Genomic DNA, 26,005 nt, shown 5'->3' with positions numbered 1-26,005 from the left:
CACAGATCTAGATGCTATATTTCCACTAATATAGTTATAGCCTCTTTCAGTTTTGGAATAGCTATCTTATTTTGGCAATTTGTATCATACTCCAAATAATGAAAACCTTCTTCCCCATTTGCATATAAATGTATCCTTCCCCATTTGCAATCAAATCTTTGAAGCCAAATGTAGAAATTTACATTCATCTCTATTTTCACCTTCTTAAATTTAGCCTATCATGTCAGTTTTTATGCAATCTTTGATTGTTTGAAAAAATCCTTACTCTTATTCTGTTTATCAGTACCAAGTGATAAGATGATAGCTAATTAGAGCTACAAAACTGTCCTTAAGTTTTCACTGCTGTGGGGTGACTATAACATACTACCACAGCCAGACTTTTGCCACCTGTGTAAGTCTGCTGGAGTGAGGAGGAGAGGGATATTTAGTACCTATGGCTCCTCTCTCTTGTAGTAGGAGACAGCTATTTTAGATGGAGCTTCAAGAAGAAATGACTGGCAAGAGTCAGGAGGTTTAGGTATGAGGCTGATGCCAGATAAGTTTTTATTATATTTAGAAAAAAATGTTAACTGGAAATAAAGGTAAGTCATTCAAAATGAATGAGCGTTTTTAAACCCCTGTAATTTTTCCATGGCAGCTTTTGGAGCCACCGCCCAAGCCAGATTTAACCCAGCCAAGATGCTGGAAAGCAGAGCACACAGTTGTGCCCATCAAGGCAAAGAGGGCGATAGACCCCACGGATCCTCGGTACCGCTTTCTGGGATCTGCAAAAGAAGAAAGCAAAGTTATCAGAACATCCACAAGCCGCTTAACCACGGTATCTGGGTGTACATCTGACAGCCTGGCCTTATCAAGTTAACCAGCTGTAGTCTAAGACCATTGCTATGTCAGATGCTACTGGGCATGGTGGCACACACACACTGTAATGTAGCATTCTGGGAGGCTGAGGCAGGAGACCAGCCTTTATCTTAGTGAGACCTTGTCTTAAAATAAAAATTAAAAAAAGATGGGGGTGTAGCTCAGTGTGAAGGGTTCAATCCCCAGTACTGGGGGGGGGAAAGTTGCACACAAAGTAACCTGGCACAGTAGTTTCCCTTGGATCGTACAAGATTATGGGATAACAGTTAATTAACCACAGTTTTCCCAAGCGTCACCCAGCATCACATTGTTTACGTACTGACTACACTGAGCATTGCTAGGGCAAGTGTCACTTCAACCAGCTGAATCTTGTGTTGAATAAATTTGATAAAACTCTCATTTTAAAACTTCCTGTTATCTTACAAAAATTAACAAAAAATATGCAATTTTTGGTCATCCTGTATTTAAATAATTGGACTGGTAAGTGGTTACAGCAACTTTGCTATAAGACATTTGAAAGTTGTTTCCCTCTTTTGCAAAGAAGTACACCCAAAAATGTCTTAACAACAACTCTGTCTTGTTTCTCCTCTCTCTCGGGTGTATCATTTATAGCAGCTGTTAGGTACGTAGTCAGACTGCCCAGTTTTCATGCCACTGGTTTATACTTAGCAGCAATGTGACCTCCAGCCTCCATCCTATGAGTCTCAGTTAGCTCATCTATAAATGGGATCTTTCATCTATGCAGCTTTTGGTGAAAGGGTAAATAGCTGATGCAAGGTTTACAGAATAGCAATTGGCACAAGAAAAATGGTCAATTAAAAAATAAGGTTTTGTGTTTTGGTTTTTTGTGCCAGAGTCTTGCCAGTTGAGGCTGGTCTTGAACTCAGGATGGCCTCAAACTCATGATCCTTCTGCCTCAGCCTCCCGAGTGCTGGGATTACAGGTGTGCACCACCATGCCCTGCATACAAAATGTTTGGTTACAATTTAAAAGTTAGTAAAAAGAATAAAGATAGTAAACTTTTCACCTTAATTATCAAGCTATTTCTTCTTTCCTTCCCCACACTTCCTCCTTCCTCCCTCCCTCCTCCCTCCCTCCCTTTTCCCTTCTTTCTTTGGTTTTTTGAGACAGGATCTTGCTATGTAGTCCAGGCTGGCACTGAACTCACTGTGTAGCCTAGACTGGGCTCAAACTCAAGATCCTTCTGCCTCAGCCTCCTGAGTGCTGGGACTACAGTTATCAGCCACCACATCTAGCTAATTCCCCTTTTCTTAAGTACTGCTAAGAAGAAAAATATAGCAGCACAGAATTTTAAATTTATTTCCCTGACCAGATGTCAACATGTGCTTACCACCCGTGTAGTAGCCATAGGCATAAAGAACTCGTCCAACAATCCAGGCCATGCCCAAGCCAGAAGCTATACGCTAAGATAAAAGGGTTACATTAGTGTTTGCATTACAGAAATGGGCAATCTTTATTAACACCTAGGGTTAATGCAATGTGTTACTAAAAAAAGACAATAATTTCATGGATTTGCTAAGAAACTTGCCACCAAAGTTAGGGAGAATTAAGTAGTTTCAGTCCGGAAAAATCAAACACCTGTGATCTTTCTATGACCTGTGTTACGGTTTGTGCTTAGATGGCCTCCAAAGCCTCCTGCGGTCATAGGTGTGGCTTTTCAGAGGTGGCTGGATCTACAGGGTGTGATGCTGGGATTAAGGGTGTGTGATTACTAAATGAGTCACAGATAGGTCTGGCATAGTTCTGGCTGGCAGTCAGGGTGGCCCACCCTGGGTGGATAAAATATGAAGGACAGAAAGAGGGCTAGTGCAGTTGCTTGCTTTGCTGTCTTCTCCCTGCCATAGCTGTCTCTCTTCTCCGATGCCACCCTGTCTGGGAGCCAGCTGATTACAGGCTGAAACCTCTGCAAACCGTGAGCTAAATAAACCTTTCCTCCCTTAACTTTGGATGTGGGCTATTTTTCTCAGGAATGAGAGAAAAGTAACTAAGACAACCTGCTCATCCACCTGAGAGCTCAACAATGGCCCAGGCAGGTTGGCCAGAAGGCGGCTCCTGTTTTGTCTGAAGGAACTCAGGGAACCTGTGCTAGGGCTCAGGAGGGGGACAGGCAAGCCTGGGGACCTTGGGGTGAATGAGAAGAGGACACTGACCAAGAGGACTAGAGGCAGAGCCATAGTGTCTGAAATGGGCCCCTGAGCACAAAGCTGACCCCAAACTCCAGCTGCTCTGTGCTGCCTGGTCTCCAGGGAAGTTGCCCACAGGGAGGGGCTGTGGGCAGGTGGTGCCCATGGCCACACATCCACTGGAAAAGGCGGGGAGACTGTATCGTGCTGGGAACCCTTGAACATGTGGTCTGGGGGGTCCCCACCCTTGAGAAAAGAGAGTAAAAAACTGAGCTGAAAAACCCTTCCCCAGAGGGCTCCATTTGGCCAGAAGGAGAGGGAAACAACAGAGAGAGGTGTGGGCCCTGTCAGGGTTGGTGGCTTACTGTGGCAGGGGCTTTGTCTGTGGGAGTTGATTCTGGGTAAAGTTAAATACCGGCCAGGAGAGGAGCTGAAAACGAACACTGCAGTCTCCCAAGTCACTATTTATAAGCTTGTATTTTCTGCCGGGTGGATTTTGTTGTTGTTTTGTGGTACCTGAGATCGAACTCAGGACCTTGCACTTGCAAGGCAGGAGCGGTGCCACTGAGCTAAATCCCCGGCCCTGTTTTTTGTTTTTCTTTTTAACTCAAGCCCTTTGCACTGAGCTGCATCTCTAATCCTTATTTATTTTTTAAATTTTTGGAGACAGGGTCTTGCTAAATTGCCCAGGCGTGGCTTGAATTTACAATCTTCCTGCCTCAGCCTCCCTTAGTGTTGGGATTACAGGTGTGTGCTGTCACACCATGCTGTATAATCACTATCAGTCTAAGGATAACAGGTTCCGTCCTTGGAGCAGTTCTTAGCAGTATCTGTCAGAACTAAGCAGAGGGCACGGGATCCAGGGAAGTGGGACAGGAATGAGGCAGGATGGGGGTGCTCAGGTGATGTCAATCGAGAGACACAGGGCAACTCAGCCAGCCAGTCAGGTCACTTCCGGGAATGGGGGTGGGGGAGACGGGGAGAGAGGGGCACCAGAAACATATACAAGAACAGTTGATGCCTCTGTTAAAAAAAAAAAAATAGGGGCTGGGGATTTAGCTCAGTGGTTTCGCCACTCACTGCGCAAGTGCAAGGACGCGGGTTTGATCCCCGGTACCAAAAAAAAAAATACAGGTCCCCAAGGTCACGGACTAGATGTGCCACTCTGGTATCCAACTAACAAAAGCACAGAGCTCTTCTGGCACAGACCTGAGACCTGTGCAAGATTTGGAACCTGGGTGGAGAAGGCAGAGCTCTGGTTAGAACTCAGCTCAGGGGACAATCAAGCCTGGGGAAAGGACACTTTCTGTCCAAGGCCAAACCTAAATGGCAGCTAATCAGGCTCAGATAAACTGAAGTGGAGACCGAATCTGCAGCCTGCAAGGGCTTTCCCAGGAGGACTCCAAGGCCCTGTGTCTACCCTGCTGCTGACCCAACCAACCAGCAGGCTCCTGCATTGGCCTTCCCCTCAGCCTGGGTCTTCCCCCCCAGGATGCTGCAGACTCTGTGGCTCCCATTCCTCCTTTGGGTTTCACTTACCCATAGGGTTCTGGGAAGGACCTTCCTCCCTGACCACAGTATTCAAAATCATCCGCTCCCCACTCCTGCCTCCCTGCTTTGTCTGCTTCTGCACACTGGCCAGAGTCGCACTCGACACATTATTTACTTACGCTGCTGTTTGTCTGTGACCCCCAACTAAAAGGCAACTCCATGGAACCAGCCTTTCTGCCTGTTTCACTCACTGCTGTAACCTCAGCAGGTGAGTAAATGTTTGTTACCTGAATGAATGAATATGGCAACTGAAAATGCTCATGGACTTGAACTTTTTAGAACCAGCTAGATCTGAGTTCAAAGTCTGATTCTTTGGCTTCAGGAAGTTAAATAGTATCCAAGGGGCTTTCCCTGATCAGTAAAAAATGGGGAGAAATGTCACCTACCTTTAATGGACTTTGTAAGAACCAATTAATTAAAATCCTTTAACTACGCACACCTTGACAGCGAGGATGCTTATGCAGCGTTTGTTTCCTTTCCCCTTCCTGACAGTAGCTCAGTGAACTCAACCCAAATAGATGAGCAGGCCCTGGAGAAACTTACCGGGTGGTAAACACCTCCAACAGCTAAGAAAAACAGGAACGGGGGGTACACTTCCAACCTGGGACAGACAGAGAGGAACTTTTAAAAAGTACCCTGTGTTAACAATGCCTACACAGAACCAAGATACCTTCATGGTCTTGCTTGCGAGGTAGAAACACAAGAGTAAAAATGAATGTTGCCTAGAGGGAGACGCCCCGGCTGCTGATCCCCACCCAGCCTCTTGCGCTCTGCCCGAGAGTGGAGGTGAACTCAGAACATGCACAATAAAAGGGCTCATACCCGACAATCCCAGGAGGAAGGCTTGGTCACAGTGGGTTTCCTTACAGAAACTGTTTGCTCTCTAGGGCAGCAAGGTTCAACATCAGTTTAGGCGAGACCTGCTGCAAATGCTTTCATGAAACATTCGTGACATTTCTGAAAAGATTATCCAGAAATCTCACTCTTCTTAAAAACTCTATATTTTGCTTAATATTCATCCTGTTCACACACATAATTTTTTTTCAGATAGTCTCAAGATAATAGTTTAGCCTTGAAGTCACTATGAAGCCCAAGATGACCTTGAATTGGTGGTGGTCCTCCTGCTTCAGCCTCCTGAGTGCTGGAATTACAGGTATACACCATCGGCCCGGCCTTAATGATTGTTTTAATGCAATGTTCATAACTCATTGCTCTCATTCAGCAAATAGAGAGCGTCAAGGGCTGAGGTGTTGGACAGGAAACGTTTCCTCTGCAGATGTCTCTGGGACCCGGCAGGGTGACACTCACGTGTTCTGGTGGGCCCGCTGAATGCAGTTGAAGAGGTGCCCGTTCTCAGGGTCTGTGCTGTACATGACAGGATACTGTTTCAATAAAGCACATGAGTAGCATTTAGTGTTGAGTTCAGATTAACCTTGAAAATAATATATTCCAAGCCATCTTCCATTGCACCCTTGTCAGATGATCATTTGATTCTGCTTAAATATTTAGTCTCAAAGATCTCAATTTGCAGAAGCAAGGTCAGTGTTTCCATTAAATAGCTAGAAATTGGAGTGTCCCTGCTGTGGTCGGACAAGACGGGGCTGTTCACGATGTTATGCATCAGTGCAGGATTTCAGATGCATCCCAGACGTGCCATACCCTTTTAAGATTCCCCTGAGCAGGGAAGAGACAGTTGAGTGTGTGAGAATTTTAATGGAAGTATCCATTAGAAGAAAAAGAGACAAAAGTAGATAAGGAAACTTTAGAGGCTCCAGTGAGGGAGTCTCATTACAAGTTGCTAAGCAGAAGTAGACATTTAATTGCTCACTAGGGAGAACTTTAGAAATTATCCCTGCCACATCAGCTAGAACTAACGGAAGTATTTAATAGCCCTTCCTTCCGTGTCTACTGTCTAAGCCCCGGCTGAGTTTAACATCTCTTTTCTACTTGGAAAACAGGAAAATAACCTGAAGACGACATCTTTAAAGTGGCACATCAGGAAACGAAGCTGCCTCTAATCTTTAGAAAATAGCTCGGTGACCAGCAACCTGCTCTAGCCCAAAGCCCAGTGTTCTAATTCCAGCTCCCTGATCTTTCTACAGAAAGGACAAAATGAAACAAGATGGAAACTACTGCTCAGCAGGTCCCTGTATTTCCTACCTTTCCAGCCACAAAGGAGCTGAATTTCTCATAGGTACAGTTCTGAAACTGCCACCATCCACCACCAGCAACTTATTTCTCCCTCCGTGACTGAAACCAAGGTCTCAGATAAGCCTGTGGGCCTGGTCAAGCCTACAAAAGCACAGGCCCGTGTTCCCACTCACCTCCACCTTGTACTTCTTGCGGGCCTTGTTAACATTGATGGCGAGGTGCAGTACCATGACAAAGCTGGCAGCACCCGTCAGGATCACGAAACCATATTCCTTCGAGAGGACGGCCATGTTGCCTCTGTGAAGAAAGCGTGCCGTTTTGGGACACTGTCCCCCGCAGTACCCTATGGGACAAGGCCTTATAGGGCATGATGCCTCATTCCCAGTTAGTGCAGCATACAGATAAGAAAGGGTCTCTTCTAAGGGGTCATTAGAAGTATTACTGTGTATCATATAACAGAATTAAAAATTATTAAAATATATAGTATACTCACAGAGAAGCACTTGGTCACATACCATATTTTCCTTTCTACTCAGGATCTTTTCCTCAGCATTATATTGACAAGATCTATCTATACTGTTGCAACGGTTGTAGATATAGTCACTAAATACTGCATTTTCAAGAAATATTTTATATGCTAAAATGCTAAAGGATATGAGAGAGAGAGGGAGGGAGAGAGGGAAAACATGAAGGGAAATGATTCAACATTGTTTGCCTTTTGGGAGGGGACACAGTGAGGTCAGGAACTCTGAGGTGTCCCCTTGATCCTGGTCCTGGGGCAGAAATCTCACACTGGTAGGACAGGGAAAGGCTCAGTTCAAGTGCTCCGAAAGCAGATCATGGCTCTTGAGCCTGCAACGCTGCCAACATGTACAGGTTTGGGCTCCCGGGGAACCCAGGCTGCTGCTCACTCATCTCTTCAAAACCAGCCCCATGAAATGTTCTGATGTCTGCAGCTTATTTTGAAATGTATTTTTGAAAAAAAAAGACAACATAAGCCAGTAGACCAAAATGACAACTGTTGATCTAGGCGGTAGCTGTATGGATAGTCAGTGTACAATTCCTTCAATTTTTTTTTATATATGTTTGAAGATTTTCCTAATAAAATGTTTGGAGAAAAAGCTATCTTCAGCTCACTTTACAGTTCTTGGCATTTAAACTTTTGTCCTGCCCTAGGAGGAAAGAGGGGAAAAGAAAGACACAGGATGTCCCATGGCAGGTGGGAGGAAGCCCTCACCATCTCAAAGGACAGTCAGGGCTGCCCCACAATCTCTGAGCACCAGGTGGAGGAAGGGTCAGAAGGAGGCAGGATACAAAGGAACAGTTACAGTAAGTCAAGACATCTTAAACCAACTGCTCATAACATGCAAGGCTGCCATAAGCAAAGAGCTCTTTGCCTGAAGTTTAAAAATGTTGCTTCCTGCCATGTGTGGTGGCACACACCTGTAATCCGAGCACTCTGGGGGTTGAGGAAGGAGGATCACAAATTCAGGCCCAGCCCGGGCAACTGAGTGACTTAGCAAGATCCTGTCTCAAAATAAAAATTAAGGGAAAATGGCTGGGGATGTAGCTCAATGCAAGGGCCCTGGGTTTAGTCCCCAGTACAGAAAAATAAACTCCCTGACAAATCTCTGGCTTCTATCTCCCCTGGAAACCTAGGGGGGGGGTTGTCCTGCTGTGCAACCTTCCTAATCATCTTACAAATGAAACAAGAAGATGATAATATTCCAATTTTCCAAAGAATGCCTAGAGGTTAAGTAATGTTCCCAAGGCCTAAGACAAACTATCAAAGCTGGGATTCAAATACAGATTCATTTGGCTCCTGAGTCTTCTTTCAGACCTGCTTGAAAAACTGAGAGCTGAACTACCCTTGTGGTCAGAGCATCGTGCTCTTGAGGAATTTAAGGCTGGTACACAGGTCTGTCCTTAAACTTTCTCTTGGCTTGGAAGAATAACATTTGGGGCCTAAGCCCTAAAAGTCTGCCCTCTCTCCCAGCATGGTCACAGTAATTCTCACTGGTCTCCCTTCTGTGCTCCTCGCCCTGGGCAGCACACCTGCCTCCCGTGAGGGGAGGACGTGGGCAGCGCTGTGCCCATGACTCAACACAGGAGTCTGCACAGAGTACGGACACCTGGCTGCCCTCCCTGGCTCTCACCTTCCTTCTTTCCCCAAGTTTGGAAAATCAAAATGAGCAAGAAGCTACAGTAATACTCACCAAAACAGAAACGCGGTGAATTCTGGACATCACCTTAAAAATACAGCGGGGTCTTGGTACTTGCTGTTAAGGCTCGATGAGCCCTGAAAATGAGGAACCAAACCAACTGTTTTGGTGGGAAAGCCACTGAGTCACGAGATGATACCAAGTTCCAGCCTGCACATCAAGCACTGGGACCAAATGTTCATGTCCAAATGTGTCAAGTACCAAATTCAACAAGTTTCAAAGTGGCTAAGCACCAAAGTATGACTGTAAATAACAGTGTTTATGCCCTCTGTCTTCCCTGATGTCCCTGAAGTTAAATACACGGGGACCAAAGACGCCCTTTAAAGTGAAGTTACCTCTAACCTTGTCCGAAGAAATGAAGTACACTTGCTTTATGTCAAAGCTGGCAAGTCCAGAGTTAGCTTGCAGAACCCCCACCTTGGACAGGGTGTTGGGCTCCCTGGCGGAGTGGGGGTCACTGTGTTGGAGCTCACTCTGAAGTAGCCCCATTTAACAGAAAAGGAAAGGGCAGCTCAGACAGATGAGGGCAGACTGAAGACCAGAACACTGGAAGTTGGCTGCTTAGTCCCTTGACCTCCGTTTCTCTGCTTTGAAAGAGTGTCAGGTTGCAAGACAAGAGCATCTTGAGTAGATGTCTCTGCTGTAGGCAAGAAGCACTCATAAAGCAGCTGCTCCACAATGAAAAATTACTATTAATGACCAAACTCCTCTTAAGAGTATGAATGCGATCTGCCAGGCGTGCGCATATTGAAAAGGAAGTGGTGAAAATATCTTTCACTCACACCTGGTGCACGTGACTCCTCACACTTTGTGAAGGTGATATAGAGTGAGTGTGACCCTGGATGGGGTCATGCAGAGCCGGGGAGAAGCACCCTAAAAGCCACAGCATTCACAGGAATCGGGACCCTGAGTCTGATGCTAGAGTGGATGGTTTGCAAAGGAGGGTGTAATTGCCCGCTGGAAGGGACAGGGTGGCTGCTCAGGCAGCAGAAGACCTGGTGCCCCTGCAGGAACTGTGGAGAGAGACATCAGCACAGGTGCAGGGACAAAGCCTGGAAAGCGGCCTTCCACAAGGGGGAACAGCCCTTCCCAACACCCCAAGCACTCCTGCCAAGTGCACCACAACCTGCACTTGAGAGAGGAGTCAATTGCAACAGCCACTAAACTCCCACGCAGAGGGGACCGCGTGGCCTGGCCTCGTGTCAGGCACAGGGTGCGCCGGCGTAGTGTATGGAAACACAAAGCGTGGGAGCTCCAACTTCGGGCGGCTTTCAGGAATGGCTGCCCCAGCCCATAACTGTGACGTAACCCGATCACCTGCCACAGTGCCTAGTATAAGATATAAATGTAACCAATTCATGTTTCCTTTTCTCCCTAAAAAGTAGCTACTGAAACCATGGGAAGCGGGTGTGGTGGCCCAGATCTGAAATCCCAGCCCTCTTGGGAACATGAAGATCAGGATTTCGAGCCCAGCCTCCTGGACAACGGAAGAGACGCAGTGTAATTCTGTCCCAAAATTAAAAACAAAAGAAAAAGAATTAGGAATGGGAATGTAGCTCAGTGTTAGGGCTCTGAGTTCTATCCCTCATACCGGAAAAGAAAAGAAAAGAAAAGAAAAAGAACCACGGAACAAATGGTTATGAATTAAAGAGAAATTCAGAACACAGACAAAAACTCTTCCCAAAAGAGAGGTAAAAAACAATAAAGGCTTGCCCTATAAGGAAAGGTTCAGCTTAATGCAGCCAAGGTTAAAAAACAATTTACCATTTACTGAATCCTCATTTTCTAGACTCCAGGGCAAAGAGAGTGTGTATCAGTGTTCAGAAGGGGTTAAGGCAGCTCAGTTCACAGGGCCACAACCCAGGCAGCCCCAGCCAGCCCCAGCCAGCCCCAGCCACACCCTGGGCTGTCCCATGCCGATAGCGAGAGCATCCAGGGAAGGGCTGAGGAGCTGATAACGCACATGTGGCCACTGGAAGGGACAGGGTGGGTGCTCAGGCAGCAGAAGACCTGGTGCTCCTGTAGGAGCTGTGGAGAGAGACATCTGCACAGATGGGAGCTCCTTTTATACTGCACACCATACTCTGTGGATTATTTATACTGGGCTGTGTCACCAGCAGCCCTTTTATGGACCCAACAAGATAGGGTGGGAACTCTGCCCTAGGCTTTGTCTTCTCCAAGGTGCTGGGCCAGCAGAGGCTCTGCTTTGAATGCTTGCACCTTGGTTTTCCTGCTTATCAGTGAGCTACTCCAGCACGCCCTTCCAGCAGTGAAAGCAGCATGCATCTCCACCTGGGCTATGCTGAGGACAGAGAACACACATGTAAGCCTCCTAGTTGTATTTTTTATAGTAACTGCATGAATGGAAGAGCAAAAGGAGAGGAACAGAGCCAGGGGACAACAGCCTAGGAACAGGCCAAAGCTAGTCCCAGGATCTTTGGGGCACTTTACATGTAGGACTGGATCATCTGCCAAGAAAAATGCTTTTACCACTTCCTTTTCAACGTGGATGCCTTTTATTATGGTTGTTATTATTATTATTATTATTCACTCTACCTGCTGGAACCAATGAATGCTGAGGAACAGCAGTGAGAGCAGGCACCCTTTTCACCTTAGGGAAGAAGCGTTCAGTTTTTTTCCATTAAATACATACAATGCCGCTGGCAGGCTTTCATGGATGTCCCCTTTGAGAATACTACAGAAATCTAATTATTTCTATTTACAGAAAAAACAGCAGCACTTCTATTTATAACTTTTAAGATTCATCAACATATTTATTACCTGCCAAACACGATTTGTTTGAGGTTGGCGGAAGAGAACTAGAAATGGCATCGTGACACAGGTGAGATATGGGTTATATGAGCAACAGAAAAGCCCCAGGCCTTGCTGGGTTTACTGGGAGGAGATCAGGAGAACAGAGATATGCTGCTACCAGCCACGGCTTGGGGTCTCCCAGCGGATGGGACAGCACTCAAGGCCCCAACTCTGCCGAGCTGCAGCCAGCAGACGCCAAGGGCTGCAAGTAAACGACAGGCACCATTGCAAAGTTTTACTTCAGGAGTCTTCAAATGAGGTAGTGAGGGTCTCTCATGCCTACAAGGTTTGTTTCATTCTGGCCCAAGTTAGGAACACAGGGTTTCTGTATGATATCTGGCTAAGGTGTTCTCTTCTAGGAATCTCACTGACAGAGTCTCTGGGATCAAAACTATTTTAGTGCTAATGCTTCCCTCAACCTTTCCCTCTAATTCCTGTTCCTGCTGCACTGCTTTATCTCACTGGGGCAGGGTTCCTGAGTCACAGGGAGCCTTACCCAGAAAACTTGCTGAACTACGTTGAGTGAATCTTCCTGGGGTCAGCTTTCTTTCAGTTTACTCAAGTCCCTCTCGGATGCCCAAAAAAATGCCCCCCAAATGCCCCAGGGCACAGTTGGCTTTACACAAATGGAACAAAAGGCAGGCTTTATGGATGTGGGCACTTGCCTCAAATAGTGCAACAATTAAAGCTCCTTATCTTCCTGAATGGCAATCAGATTTTCCAGAGACAGAAAAGATTTTGCCTTTCAGTAGAATCCAGCTTGTATAACCATAAGCCCTGCTTTTATATGTGATCTCGTTCTCCTCAAACGTGCCACCATTTGTCACTACTGCTGTTTCTTATTTTAATGCATCCAAGAATGGAACAATGATAAAACATGCTCAGATCAACTGGGAGCCCATTTTCCAATGTTCCACTGAAGAGTGAAAGGACTTCACTGAAGTCTTTATGCAGCTGCCTGTGCTATTGGTCCAATCTTTCTTACATAGGGTCTCATTTGACATGGCAAAAATCAACATTTAATGAGTAACTCAGAAGGATGGAGACTGAAAAGGTTGGTCTGATCCTACCAAATGGACTTTCCTTAAGTCCCAAACACCAGAAGGTTCAAGAAACCCTGAAGTAGTACTGGGGGGCCACTGAAGCCCCCCCAACCTGAGCTGCCCAGCCTCCCTTCTGCCTCCGGATTGTCCCTCAAAGGAACAGGCCTCAAAATTATCTCCAGACGGGGTAGCCAAGCCTCCTGGGCCCACATAAAGCTCAATGGAGAAATATAAGAAGCTGGAGGCAGTAACGTAACAGTGATCATCTGTCTCCATGAAGGGAGTGGCAAAGGAGAGTTGTAGGTTTTCCCTAGGTTCATCCCACATTTTCAAAATGCCACATCTGGTCCATTTCTAAATTAAACAGATACAATATGTTCGAGTATCAAACCTTCAAATGACCACTAGACTTAAAAGACATTTCAGAGAAGGAATAAAAACATAGGTTGTAAAAGTAATTATTCTCTCCCAGTGGCAATAACATTATTACACAGAAACACAGTCAGGTGAGTAGGAATAGCATTATCTATCCAGGTAGATAAGGAATAACTTCCTTATGAATTCAGGAGAGGCCCAACAGCAGCGGTGGGTCTAATGTGGTTTTGTTCCCACCAGGCATGGTGGCACACGCCTGTAATTCTAGCACTGTGGGAGGCTGAGCAGGAGGATCACAAGTTCAAGCCCAGCCTCGACAACTTCGTGTCAAAGCAAGACCCTGTCTCAAAATAGAAAAATAAAAGAAGGGCTGGAGATGTAGCTCAGTGCGAAGCCCTGGGTTCAATCCCCAGTACTTCAGTCAACCAACCAACCAATCAATCAATCAAATATGAGGTCTTTCCTAGTACCTCATATTCTTCAGTTCCTCATCAATGTTGTTGGTGGAATATTTGAAAAGTGGAAGTTAACTGTCAGGGGGATGGCCATCTACCTTCTTAAGGGATAAATGTGCTGCTATCCAAATATATTCAGCTTTATGTTGAACAGCTACAGCTTGGCCACATATTCAGTTTCAGAGGCCATTTTAATGTCACCACTTTGGTGAATTGTCAATACTGAAAACAACTGTTTAATACACCCCAGTGCTGGCTGGGAGCTGGGAGAGGGGGAGGGAAAGCCAGGGAACCGTGCTGGGTTGTGTGGAACAAGCCTGCATTGGGACACACTTTGTTCAGGCCAAATAAACAAATTACCCCACTTCTCTGGAGGCTGACATTTGTGTAACAAGGCTCTAAACACACAGGATTGAACAGAACTGAATCTCCCCTGGGAAAAACTGGCAATTCTACTCTTCTGGAATTTTAGAATGCAGTTGCTTTGTTTTTGAGACAGGGTCTTACTATGTAGTTCGAACTGGCCTTGAACACACAGCGATCCCCCTACCTCAGCCTTCCAAGTGCTGGGATTACAGGCATGTGCCACCTTGGCTGGCCAGAATGCTAGATTTGTAGCAAGACAGAGAGCATTGTCCAGGTTCCCATACATGTGTAAGGACAAGTTTCCTAACAGATTCTCCAGGAGTAAGGCTCCTAATACCAAGCCTCTGGAGCTGAGTCACCCAGGAGATGCGACTGAGGTCTCAGGGCAGCGGCCTCAGAGGGCAGAGAAGGAATGGAGAGAAACCATGGGCTACAGAAAGGGGGAAAACAATCACAAAATTCACTAAGTGAAGCTGACTTGACAAATTCAATGTAGGACAAAGCATTTTATCTTATGGAACGCTTGCTTCAAAGTCCACGCCTGTCATCTTCTTCAGCATTTTTTTCAGAATGATTCTTTCCCTTTTTTATTCTCTACTAAATGCCATGCACCATTCAAGGTCCCAGAGGGCAACAAGGGTCATCAGTGCTGAGGGGGAAGTTCCCGGCCCCCGAGAAGGCACAGCTGAGTGTGTGTGCGCAGAGGTGAGAACAAGACAGGACCATTTCAAAACAGGATAAGAAGACATTAACAGTGATGTGTGAGAAAGACACTGATAAAGAAACACCCAGTGCAGTGGGTACACACAGGAATGGGCTTCCTTTTGTAAGGAAGAGAAAGGAGACCAGGGTGCATGAAGGGCAGTAATAGAGATTAGAGGAAGAACAGTAGAAAATTCAATTAGTAATTGCTTTATTTTGGACCTTGAGCTTGTGAGGCAGGCAGCAAGAACCTCTGAGTTAAATCCTCGGCCCAGTAATTGCTTTTTATCAGCTCACATATTGTTTAGTATGTGTCAAACCCTGTTCTAAGCGGTTTATCAATGCACCTCATTTAAACCCTCACAGTATCTCTATGACAGATTATAGCTTCCATTTTGCAGGTGAAACTGAGCATCAGAGAGGTTATATCATTTGTCACACAGCAGAGCAAAGCCTAGATGCCCACGAGTCCCTGCAGGCTGGCTCCAGACTCTAAGCTTTCACTGTTGGCTCTACTGTCTTTGAGTAAGGTCAAAGAGCACATTTGACAACATGTGAGCTCTTTTGAAATAGCTCTACCTCTCCAGACCCACTCCTGAGCATAAAGTATATTAACGAGATGAGAGAGCTAATAATTAAGCTGTGACTGATTAAAGGCTGTTTTTAATTGGAAGGAAAAAAAAACCTTGGAAGAGGTCTAGAAGGGAACATTTTCATTTTATTGCCAGCAGTGCAGTATAACTGAAGGAGAGATTATAGGAAGGAAAACACCTCCTCCAATCTAGTCATACAGGTTTGCAAGGGGCAAAGCAAGGCAGAAACTGGCACTTCAGTTTTACACCATGATTCCCACACACCTGTCTTTACTGACAATACCCAGGGACTAGGACAACCAAGCTATGACTTCCAGAAGAAGGGGAAAAAAATCTCAAAGGGGTTACACTGATACCAGTTGGATTGTCCATTGCAAGAGGTGTGGGTAGATTGTAGTTAATTTTTTAGCAGAGGCTGAATCTTTGCTAGGTACCAGCCATCAAGCAAAGAACTGCCTAGCCTGCTGGCTCTTGCCCAAAACAGAGGTCTGATTCTTCCATGCCTCCCTGTACTTAGAATGAAGCTTTGGCACAATTGTTTGCATTTCTTCAACTGGAGAAGTAAAATATCACTTAGAAAACAAAGTGGAGTAAGGCACCAAAATCTTACAACCCATGTTCCAGTTAATGAACAAGTTCACTCTACACAGATAAATAAGTAGATACTGTGAGGTTTTATTTTACAGAGCAATAATCTCCCTTAAGATAATGCTGAGTTCTGGATACAGAACCAGAATGTTTAGGTATGAATATAGGGAGCAATATGTCGACTACAGCTAGATGTGCAATAGGCACTAAATTACTTCTGACAGATTGATCTGATGTCCACCTCAATCCAGGTTGCCCTAGAGCTTTTCAGCGTCCTCCAGATAATAGGTAGTCTTTCTTTCATGTATTTTCCTTCTTTGCAATAACCTCCAAGTGAACAGTTTCCCTTTCCGAACTGTGTTTCCCCAGAATTCTAGGCCATCAGGAGGAAATCTAAATAAGAGGGAAGGCAGCCCTTCTCTGGTTTTGTTCCTAATTTGAGGAAACCCCTGGAGTGCAGGATCTATGGTTGGTCACAGTATCACTGTCTTTTTATATATAGTAACATTGGTTTAAAAAAAAATCACTCGACAAAGTTTTCTATTTCTGTAACATTGTGTCAGAAGGGAGGCTTAACAGAGTGTCTTCCCAGGAGTGAAAGTATTTGTTTGGATGTTAGAAGGTGGTTTTATTTAACTCTTCAGTTAAATTTAACTGCTGTGAGGATATTCTCCATCCCTGACTCTGATAATACACTCTCATTACCGAACTGACTGAAATAAAACATGACTGGAACTGACCGATAACCTTGGGTGCTGGCAATTCTGCAGGCTTCAGGTGACCTACACCAGATCCCATCTTAAAACCCGCAGCAATGCTGCAGCATTAGGCCCACCCCATACAACTGCAGCGGGAAGCAGCCTCACATTCTGGGACGCTCCCTTTCCCCAGGGGATTAAAGCCCCACCCCTTTCTGGCCTATCCAACCAACGGTCGTTGCTTTTCCTTGACTTCCTTTCCCACACTCACTTGTTCCTCAAGCTACTTGTAAATTTCTTGACTCCCAAGGAAAGTATTCGCAATAGCCACAATTTAGAAGAATGACTCAACAATAAGACTCCAGCCCCTTCCACCGCCGCGCAGCTGCCCCACCTCTGTGCCCCGCCCCTCTTGGCAGCAACACCAGATAAGAAGGGAAATTGTTTGAAACCCTCGAACAGACAAATGAAGATTCTCCTCCCCGCCCCCAACCCTTGAGGCATCTCCTTCCCTAACTTAGGGGCAGGAAACCACACGCTAAGGAGTTCTTATATAAACGTTTTGGCTAGGCAGGAGGAAAACAAACAATTCCCTCTGAGGCTCTCTCCGAAGGATCCTAGCAACACATCCGCAGCGGGCACAGTGCTCCAGGCCACTTGTGAAACCGCTGGTACCGATCGGGCCTGCCCAGCCGCCAGTGCTCCGCTCGCCCAGCCTCTGTCCCCGAGCTGCAGCTGGCAAGGTCAGGTGGGCTCCAGAAGGCAGAAAGGGGAGCCCGGGGGCTGCACAGCACGAACGGAAGAGGAGAGGAAACGAAGGAACCGCAGAAGGGCTGACCTTGAGAATCTCGTCGGGTTATAGATAGCGCGGCCGGGTCTGCCTTGGACGCTTCAAACCCACTCCACCAGGAAGGGTGCAAAGGGGGAAGAGGACAGAGAGTAGAGGATGCAAAAGCACACACAGCTCCAGTGTACAGATAAGGGAAGGGGTCAGAGAGACCCCGTTAGCTCAGGGCGGCTGAGATCCCGCCGGAGTTTAAGTACCCCAGAGGGCCAGCCCGCAGATGCTAGCACTCACCTGGATCACCTTCGCACGCTAGGTACACACCCAAGCTGCGCAGTTCAGTCCGGGTAAGGTTCCTCCGCTCCCGGAGCAGGCCCCGCCCCCGCCCGGGGCAGCGTGTGGCCACACCCCCAAGACTGGGCTCCTGGGGACGGGGCTTTCCGGGGCGGGGCTTCCGGAGGCGGGGGGGGGGGGTTTCTAGCCTGGGGGCGTGCCTTCTCATTTTGCCAGGTTAGGAGGCAGAGATTAAATTCTGTTGCGGCTTCTGATAGTCCCGAGATTTACCAGATCCGTAGGTTACTCCCTTCTCCAAATGCCTTCGTGACCATCTTCCTAAACTGTCCCTACTAGTTTATTCTTCTCGGATCGGGTTTGCCGAAAAGTGGCATGTTAGGAATTTATCCCAAGCAGAGCCACCGTAGTTTGGTTTTTTGCGCGGCTCTCAGCTGGACACGCAGGTTTTAACCGCGCGTGCGCGGAAGTAGGACCGTCCGGACTGGAGCTACGTGGAGGCTGTTGACTTTGGAGTTAGGGGCGCGGGGTGTCTCGCTGCTCTGCTCACCTCCTGAAAGGATTTAGGGTAGCTAGGACCTGTGAGTGTCCCTAACAGCATATATTGTTCTGTAGAGAGTTGGTCGCGCGGTCCTGACCTGCAGTTTTTGCGCCGCCTCCAGGTCCCACCGACCTCGGGTAGAGGCCTGGTCTGCAGTTTGTCCCGTGTCCGGCTGTGGAGGCGGGCTCGATCGCAAAGGCAATAAATTGACGTTTTTTTCGTGCCTTAAGTACCTGCCGTTGCCCCTGGACGCTCCACGCCATAGCAGGGGTTGCCACATCTTGCAAGCTGCGTCATATACTGCCTAATTTGTTTAAAGTGTTTTGAGTTCTACTAAGACCCACGGTCCTCCCCTAATATCTTCCGTTTGGGGAGATTTCTTACCTCTAATCATTTCAGGTTGAGGCCTGGAGAGGCTGTAATCTAGACCTTGCAAGGCTTAGGCTGGGTAGTGTGGGTGTTCTTTTTTATTAGCTTGTCTTATCCATACGATTAGATGTACTTTGAGGGCTCAAAATCTTTACGATTGCTGTTTCAGCATTTTCTAGCCACCCTCATGCTTTCTTCTTAAGTACAAGAATGCCTTATAGTTTTAAGTTTTCTGGCATGTTGAGAGTAGAGGGCTTATTTTTATTGAACATTGAAAGGAAGCAAATAAAGCATTTCTGCATTATTGAGGGACATTGTTCTTCCCTTGCTGACCGTTCTATATAAAAACAGGCAGTCTGAGGAGGTAGAAGAGATGACTAGAATTCAGGAGAATTTTGGCCTGTCCGTTTTAAATACCTTTGTTTGTCCAAAAACAGTACTTAAGCGCTTAGAACCTTTTTTTAAAAAAAATGTCATTACGAAAGCAGTATTTGTTTATTGTAGAAATTTTGGGAAATACAGGAAAAACCAGTAAGGACATGCACGTGCACAGGCACACATGCGATGGAGTCATTGTATTTGTCTACTCTATGCATTTCGTAAATTATAAAGCATTTTCCTTTTCATTTCTTCAGCAGTTCATGCTGCAGTATTTGGCAGTGACTGCATGTCACTTCATAGCTTGGACACACCAGTCCCTTGTTAGAGTTAGCTTGTTTTCAGTTCTTTCCTATAATGTAGAACCCTGTAGATAAATCTGTGTGCATGCGTATGATCATTTCTTTTGGCTAAATTCCTTTAAAAGAGCAATTTCTGGGTCTCTTGATGTCTGTTAAGAATATGTACTCCTGGGAAAGAGATATAATTTTCTCCAACATTCAGTATTCAATATAATCCTCCATTTCCAAATGGGAATAAGACCTTTCTCAGAAAGCTGTTGTGAAGTTTAAATGAAGACTATGTTCTGTGTGAAAGTTCTGCATCTCTTTTGTGTCAGATTAATATGTTTTGCAGGTCCTATTACTATACCGTGAATTATTATGTGGAAGACTTTGGCTCAGAAGTTTCAGTGTCCTTACTTCACTCACTCTTAATTCCTTCTCCAATTACAATCTGGCTTCCAAACTTTTCAAACTGCTGTATTAAAGGTCACCATTTGCCTTGTACACTCTATTCTTGGATTCTCAAAACCTGCTGTCTCCTGATTCTTTTCTTTCTGTTTTTCTTTATCTTTTCTTCCTTCCAAAAATGTATTCTGATTCTCCAAAGCACTAGTCTCTCTTTTTTTTTGTTTTTTTGCATTTTTTTTCTTTTGTGTCGGTTCATTGACTCTTAACCATTATCTACTCCTGTGGCTATTTTGGTTGACTAGAGTCCAAATTTTCCTCTCTTTGAGGAAAATCCCTTCTGCATGTTCTTTGAAGGTAGTACCTATTGTAACTAAAGTTAAAGGGCCACTTCTTCCTCTGTCCTGCCTCAGAGAAGCTAAAGGAGGTTAGGTATCAGATGGTACTCCCAGGACTCTCAACCTTGAGAAAATGAACCCGAACATGGAGAGATTCAGAGGTCTCATTCATTGTGTGGTGGTGGTGGGCAGGGGAGTAGATTTAAGCACTCCATTAAGAATTATACCCTAAACTGGGCGTGATGGCGCATGCCTGTAATCCCAGCACTCAGGAGGCTGAGGCAGGAGGGTCGCTTTGAGTTCGAGGCCAGCCTGGGGTACATAGTGAGTTCAGGGCCACCCTGAACTACAAAGGGAGACCCTGCCTCAAAAAACAACAAAAAAGAATTATACCCTACTTTTTACTTTTTATCTCCCATCCTTGTTTTATTTTCTACTATCTGATAGTTTGATTCATTTGTTTATTATCTGGCTCCCCTACTCAAATGCAAACTACACAAAGGCAGACATGTAGTACATTTACTCCTGTATCCCTAGTGTTCTTAAGTTCTTAGCGTAGAGGAGGCACTCGGTAACTGTTGAATGAATGAATGAATGAATGAGTTGTCAGTGTTTCTTAGCCAGGAATTCCCTGAATTTTTGTGGAGTCTGTGTTACCCTGTTAAGCAGGTCCTCCAGAGTCATGTAGAAATACCCACTGCATTCCAGGCTTTACCCACAGTATATCCACAATCACATTCCCTACCTTTGCAATCAAACCTTTATGTATTTCAGCAAGGGACATCATCTAAGAAATTACTCAGCTAGAAACTTGGCATTACTGTGTACCTTTCACTCATTGGACTTTCGAATCAGTCCTGCAGTGCACTGCGTTAGAATCCCAACAGAGCTGTTTATTTAGCCTTGTGGCTTCAGGGAAATTGTATCAGCCCTCTGAAGCTTATTTTGCTTTTTCAATCTGTGAAATTAGTGTACTAACCCCAATTTTGCTTGGCAGTTTTGAAGAAAGTTTCAGCCGACTGGATGACTGCTGTTACCAGTTTGTGTTGATGGCGCCTCAACATGGTTTCCTTCCTAGGCCCTTTGCCCTCACTCTGGCCCGAAATGATTTTTGATTTGGACAGAAACCTTCTAACTGGCTTCCCTTTCAAACTCATCAATGCAATCACAGTTATCTTTCTAGGGGGCCGGGGATTTAGCTCAGTGGTTCCGGGTGCCTGCCTTGCAAGCACAAGGTCCCGAGTTTGATCCCCAGTAAAACAATTATCTTTCTAGAGTAGATCTGTTCTTCGGTAACTGTGATCAGTGCCTATAGAATGAAGTCCAAACTCTCAAACACGGTATTTTAAGATCCTTAAAAGCTTAGATTCAAACTACCTTTCCTCTCACTGAACAGTAATTCAGTACACATTTGTGCCATGTAATCCCAGCACTCAGGAGGCTAGCTGGAAGGATGGAGCTTGAGCCCTGCCTGGGGTACATAGTGAGACTTTGTCTCAAAAAAACCACAGCAAGAAAAAATTGAAGTGTCTTTTGAATGTCAGGCACTGACACATTTTAATGGGGGAAGCTGTCAATAAACAATGTTAGTCATAGTTATGAGTGTCTTAGTCCATTTTGTGCTGTGCTAACAATACCTGAGACTGGGTGGTTTATAATGGATAGAAATTTATTTCTCATAGTTCTGGAGACTGGGAAGTCCAAGATCAAGGTGCTGGCATCTGGCGAGGGCCTTCTTGCTGTGTCTTCTTCACATGGTGCGAGGCAGACGGGCAAGAGTGGAAGTAAGTAAACTCAGTCCTTGAGCTTTTCCTATACTGCATCTGTCTACGCATTAGGGCTCAGGACGTAAACACCTCCTCGAGACCTCCCCTCCAAACACTGTTGTGTTGGGGATTAAATTTCCATTCTTTAATTTTGGAACACACATTCAAACCTTAGCAGTGGCTGAGATTTCAACCTAAGCTTTAGGAGGCATGGCTAATTTCTGTCATCTCTTCTCTACTTCTGTCACCCACCATAGGAGGAGCATATTTCCGGAAACCATTGTTCTGATTTCAGCCTGGGGAACAGAATGAAACACATGGCTTGCAGATCTGAAATCTAATCTGCAGTCTTGAGTTGAGTGTGGCTGAGTCCAGCCAAGGTCTCAGCACATCACTAAGCCCAGCACATCACCGCCAGCCCGTAGAGCTGTGTGAGGCATAAATACTTATTGCAGCTCACTGAGATTTGGGTTGGTTTGTTATTTTAGCAAAACTGGGATAATATAGATGCAGAACCAACAGATCTTGTATATGGACTAGAGGTGTGTGGGGGATAAGGAAAACAGGGAATGAAGACTTTTGTCTTGCATTAAATAATGAAGAAAGGTGTCAGATTGATGGGGGAAGAAATGTGGGTAAAAGAATGAAAATTTCTGGGCCAGGGATTTAGCTCAGTGGTTCCACCGCCTGGAAACTTCTGTTTTGGACATCTATAGATGTCCAGGTAGCGTAACTATGATCGAGCAAATAACCTCAAAATAGTGTTGTGCCCAGATTGCGAAGTCCCCAAAGACCACCAAGGAGCCGATTCCGATGCAAATACACGAGGGTCGTTTATTCAAGCTCAAGCAGGGACTCACAACTGTCACCGGCGCAGCGGATCAGGATTGAGAGCCCCGAATTTTAAATCAGCAGGGTTTTTATTGTGACTACAGCAAGGTTTGGGGATTTTCCATTCAGCAGTTACATGATTGGTTGATATTTAGCAAGTATGGGGTGTACGGGGTGAGGGGGGTGTTGGGGGCGGCTACATGTAGATTTTATAAAAAAGGAACAATCAGCTCATTGACAGAATGTTCATGGTCAGCACATAGATAATGGGCCCGGGAGCATCTGTTTTCTGGGCAAACAGAGGATTGAGTTAGGAGCTGTGTCCTTTTTTTATCTGTTGTCCCACAGCAAGGACATTTTATCATTACTTTATGGGCACAAAGGAGACTAGGGGAATAGTTGACTTCAGTGAAGTGGAATTTATGTCAAGGCCACTTTACTGCCTTATTCTAAGATGGAGTCAAATTTTAAAATGGAGTTAGGTATCACAATAGCAGTTACTGAATGCAATTGATTTTCCTCTTCTTGTTCAACTTAGTGACATGGAGAGACCTTGTCTCAATATTAAAAAAAATAAAAAGGACTGCAGATGTAGCTCAGTGGGATGTAGTTCAGACCCTGGATTCAATCCCCAGCACTAGAAAAAAAAGAAAAGAAAAAAACTCACTTTGTTCAAAGACTTTACGACTTAAGACTCCCATTAAGACTTTCTCAATCAAAAAAAAAAAAAATCCAGATCTGAGGCAAAAATAAGAGTAATGGTGTTGCCCTCCTCCTCTGCCTATTATTTCAGTTATCCTTGAAGTAGCTTCCATTAGTTGGAAACTATCTGTGTATACAATTTTTGGTTTAAAAAAAAACCAATTTGTTTATACAAAATATTTCTACTATGCCACTGGCTGAGCCTGACGATGGCCTTTCATCTCTTCCCTGGTCCTGGTCCCTTTTTCCTCCATAGATTAGAGACCCTGGATGGCACAGCCCTGGGAGACAGTTACCTTGTATCCTTCCCTGTCTCCTTCCTGCACATGCCCCATCAGGAAACAATCACACTACGTTCTGCCTAGGCCATGTAGGCCATTAGCACTATTCGCCCGCCTTCTCTTCCTGTTTGCCTTCCACTATAAACAATGAGTGCGAGGTGCTCCAGGCGTCCTTTAACTCTCGACAAGCTATCATTCCACCTGGTCCCAGCTAAGAGTAATCTTGGTCTTCATCGTCTTTCTTCATCTCCCACCCCTCTCCCAGGCTTTGGAACCTATGCTGTGTGCGTTGAGGCACTACTATATTTACAGTCATTTGTTTTACTCATCACAGTATATCTTGGAAGTCTTTTCCTATCAGCATTCAGAGCACTATCATTCTCTTTAATACTGGGATTTCCAAACCTGTGAGGAGGCCAATTTAGTTGGTTGTATTTTTTTTCTTTTTTCTCATTATTATGGAAAGGGCTGCAGCAAGTAACCTTAAAGAGTCAAAGACATTGTCTGGCATATTTTGTCAGTATATCTTTAGAGCAGATTCCTGGGAGTGGGGTTGTTGGTTCAATGAATATTTATATTTTAAATATTGCAATCAAGTGTCAAAGTTTTCCTGGAAAGAGTCCTTGAATTTATACTTCGATGTAGGAGAATGACTGCGTCACACAGATCCAAGGCTGCTTAGCCGCACAACCCCAGATCTGCTGTGGGCATTCGTAGACCTAGTGGTGCCATACTTCTACCTTGCCTGTTAGTCCCCTGGGAGAATCACATGGCATTGTTTTGATCATTTCTTCACTTTTGTGCAAGGCTGAGAATTTTAGTCCATCATTCTGTTTTTTAAAAAAATTATTTCTTCTTAAACTTTTATTTTTATTACTGGTAGTTCATTCATCATGGACAGTTGGAACCTGTACTTAACACATCTTACTTCTTTTTACATCCCCTTCCCCTCTCCTCCCTTCTTCCTCCCCCTATCTCTTGGTCTCTTCCTGTTTTGTTTTGTTTTTTAACTGCTTACATATCCTTTGCTTATTTTCAATTTTGGATTCATTACTTGAGTTTACCATTTCTTATTTTATATACCTGTATAAATCTGTAAATCAAAGATATTATATGTTTTCTTTTTGGTGCTACAGATATCTTTCCCCTGTTTGTCAAAAAGCTGTAGGCCTTAATTTATTTACTTTTGATGAAAGAAACTTATAAATTTGGTGCAAATTTATCAGACTTCTGCCTTGCAACTTACTGGCCTGATGTCCTTGGAAAGGATTTTTCCACTCCAGGGTCCTCTACAAACTCACTCATGCTTTATTCAGAAATTGTATGGATTTATTTTATAAAAATTCTTTGATACAGCTGTAATTTATTTCAGTGGAGGGCGCTATAAATCTGTCTTCATTTTTCCTAAGAAATTTTCAGTTCCCCTCACACTACTTTACTCCTCAGGCTAGATAACATATCAGTTTTCTGATTAGAAATGACACCTTTAGCATGAACTAAGATGCCACATGTATTTAGGTCTGTTGCTAGATTCTCTGTCCTGACCCACTCATGTCTCTTCATTCTTTGGTAATAGTCTATTTATCATGGTAGCACTATCTAGGTTTAAAAAATGTATATTATTTGGTTCTGGGAATTGAACCCGAGCCCTGCATGTGCTAAGCATACATTCTATTGTTGAGTTATACCTCCAGCCACCAAGACATTACCTTCTATCTTTTTTTTTAAGACAGGGTCTCACTCTGTAATTCAAGCTGATCTTGAACTCACAGTGATCCTTCTGCTTCAGCCTCCCAGGTTCTGGGATTACAGATGTGTGCCACCACGCCTAGGCTTTTTATTTCCCTCCCCTCCTTTCCTTTCCCTTCCCTTCTCTACTTTGAGACAGGGTCTTGCTAAGTTTCTAAATTGTCCAGCTGGGGCTCAAGCTTGCAATCCTCTTGCCTCAGCCTTACAGAGTGCTGGAGTTACCGGCCTGTGCCACCATTCCCAGCAACATTATCTTTTTGGTTGATGCAGCCAATGTGGTTAGCAGAGTAAGGGCCAAGGCAACGTGAAAGAATTAGCCAGTGTGGCCAGGGTGGGGAGGGCTGGGGATTTGACTGGTGTGACTAGTATGTTTGGGGGCTAAGGCTGGTGGTGCAGCAAGCCTGAGAGGCCATGACATGGTGAGACACTAGGGCGTCTTACAGAAAAGAACAGTGGGATTCAGGCTTCCTAATGAGAAGAGAATTCTAAATATGGAAAGCCAAAGGCTGGAAAAGACCCTGTGATACTGTTTGGAATTGAAAATGTTGGTATGAATTTATGGTTTTGGATACATGTACACAGCCTGATTTTAAAATACGTTTGTGTGTGCGTGTGTGTGTGTGTGTGTGTGTGTGTGTGTGTGTGTGTGTGTGTATGTGTGTATTTTTAGCTATCTCCTGTGAAGGCCTAGCAGCAATACTTTAGGTGTACTGATTAGTATGACTA

The 26,005-nt window shown here is 45.0% G+C and overlaps 2 protein-coding genes across 2 annotated transcripts in view; one reads left to right on the top strand and one right to left on the bottom strand.

Moving 5' to 3' along the window:
- Positions 1-512: 512 nt before the first annotated feature.
- Mgst3 (microsomal glutathione S-transferase 3) lies at positions 513-7,000 on the bottom strand. Its single transcript, XM_004865184.4, has 5 exons — positions 6,878-7,000; positions 5,862-5,935; positions 5,097-5,154; positions 2,210-2,282; positions 513-764 (listed from the first exon to the last, which is right to left on the bottom strand). Exons 1-5 carry the CDS (start codon positions 6,992-6,994, stop codon positions 610-612), a joined length of 477 nt encoding a protein of 158 aa, XP_004865241.1. The 5' UTR covers positions 6,995-7,000; the 3' UTR covers positions 513-609.
- Positions 7,001-18,080: 11,080 nt separating this feature from the next.
- Positions 18,081-26,005, top strand: part of Rxrg (retinoid X receptor gamma) — a 246,360-nt gene continuing 238,435 nt past the window's right edge. Inside the window, exons 1-2 of the mRNA XM_021244725.2 lie at positions 18,081-18,216; positions 21,633-21,734. The gene's annotated coding sequence lies outside the window, so the exon portion shown is untranslated. The remainder of the gene's footprint in view (positions 18,217-21,632; positions 21,735-26,005) is intronic.

Source organism: Heterocephalus glaber, unplaced genomic scaffold (genome assembly GCF_053883595.1).
Source record: "Heterocephalus glaber isolate CG9 unplaced genomic scaffold, H.glaber_assembly_v1.0 deba00000738, whole genome shotgun sequence".
NCBI classification, from domain to species: Eukaryota; Metazoa; Chordata; class Mammalia; order Rodentia; family Bathyergidae; genus Heterocephalus; species Heterocephalus glaber.
Note: the sequence above shows the minus strand (reverse complement) of the source record. Positions and strands in the feature narration are given on the sequence as shown.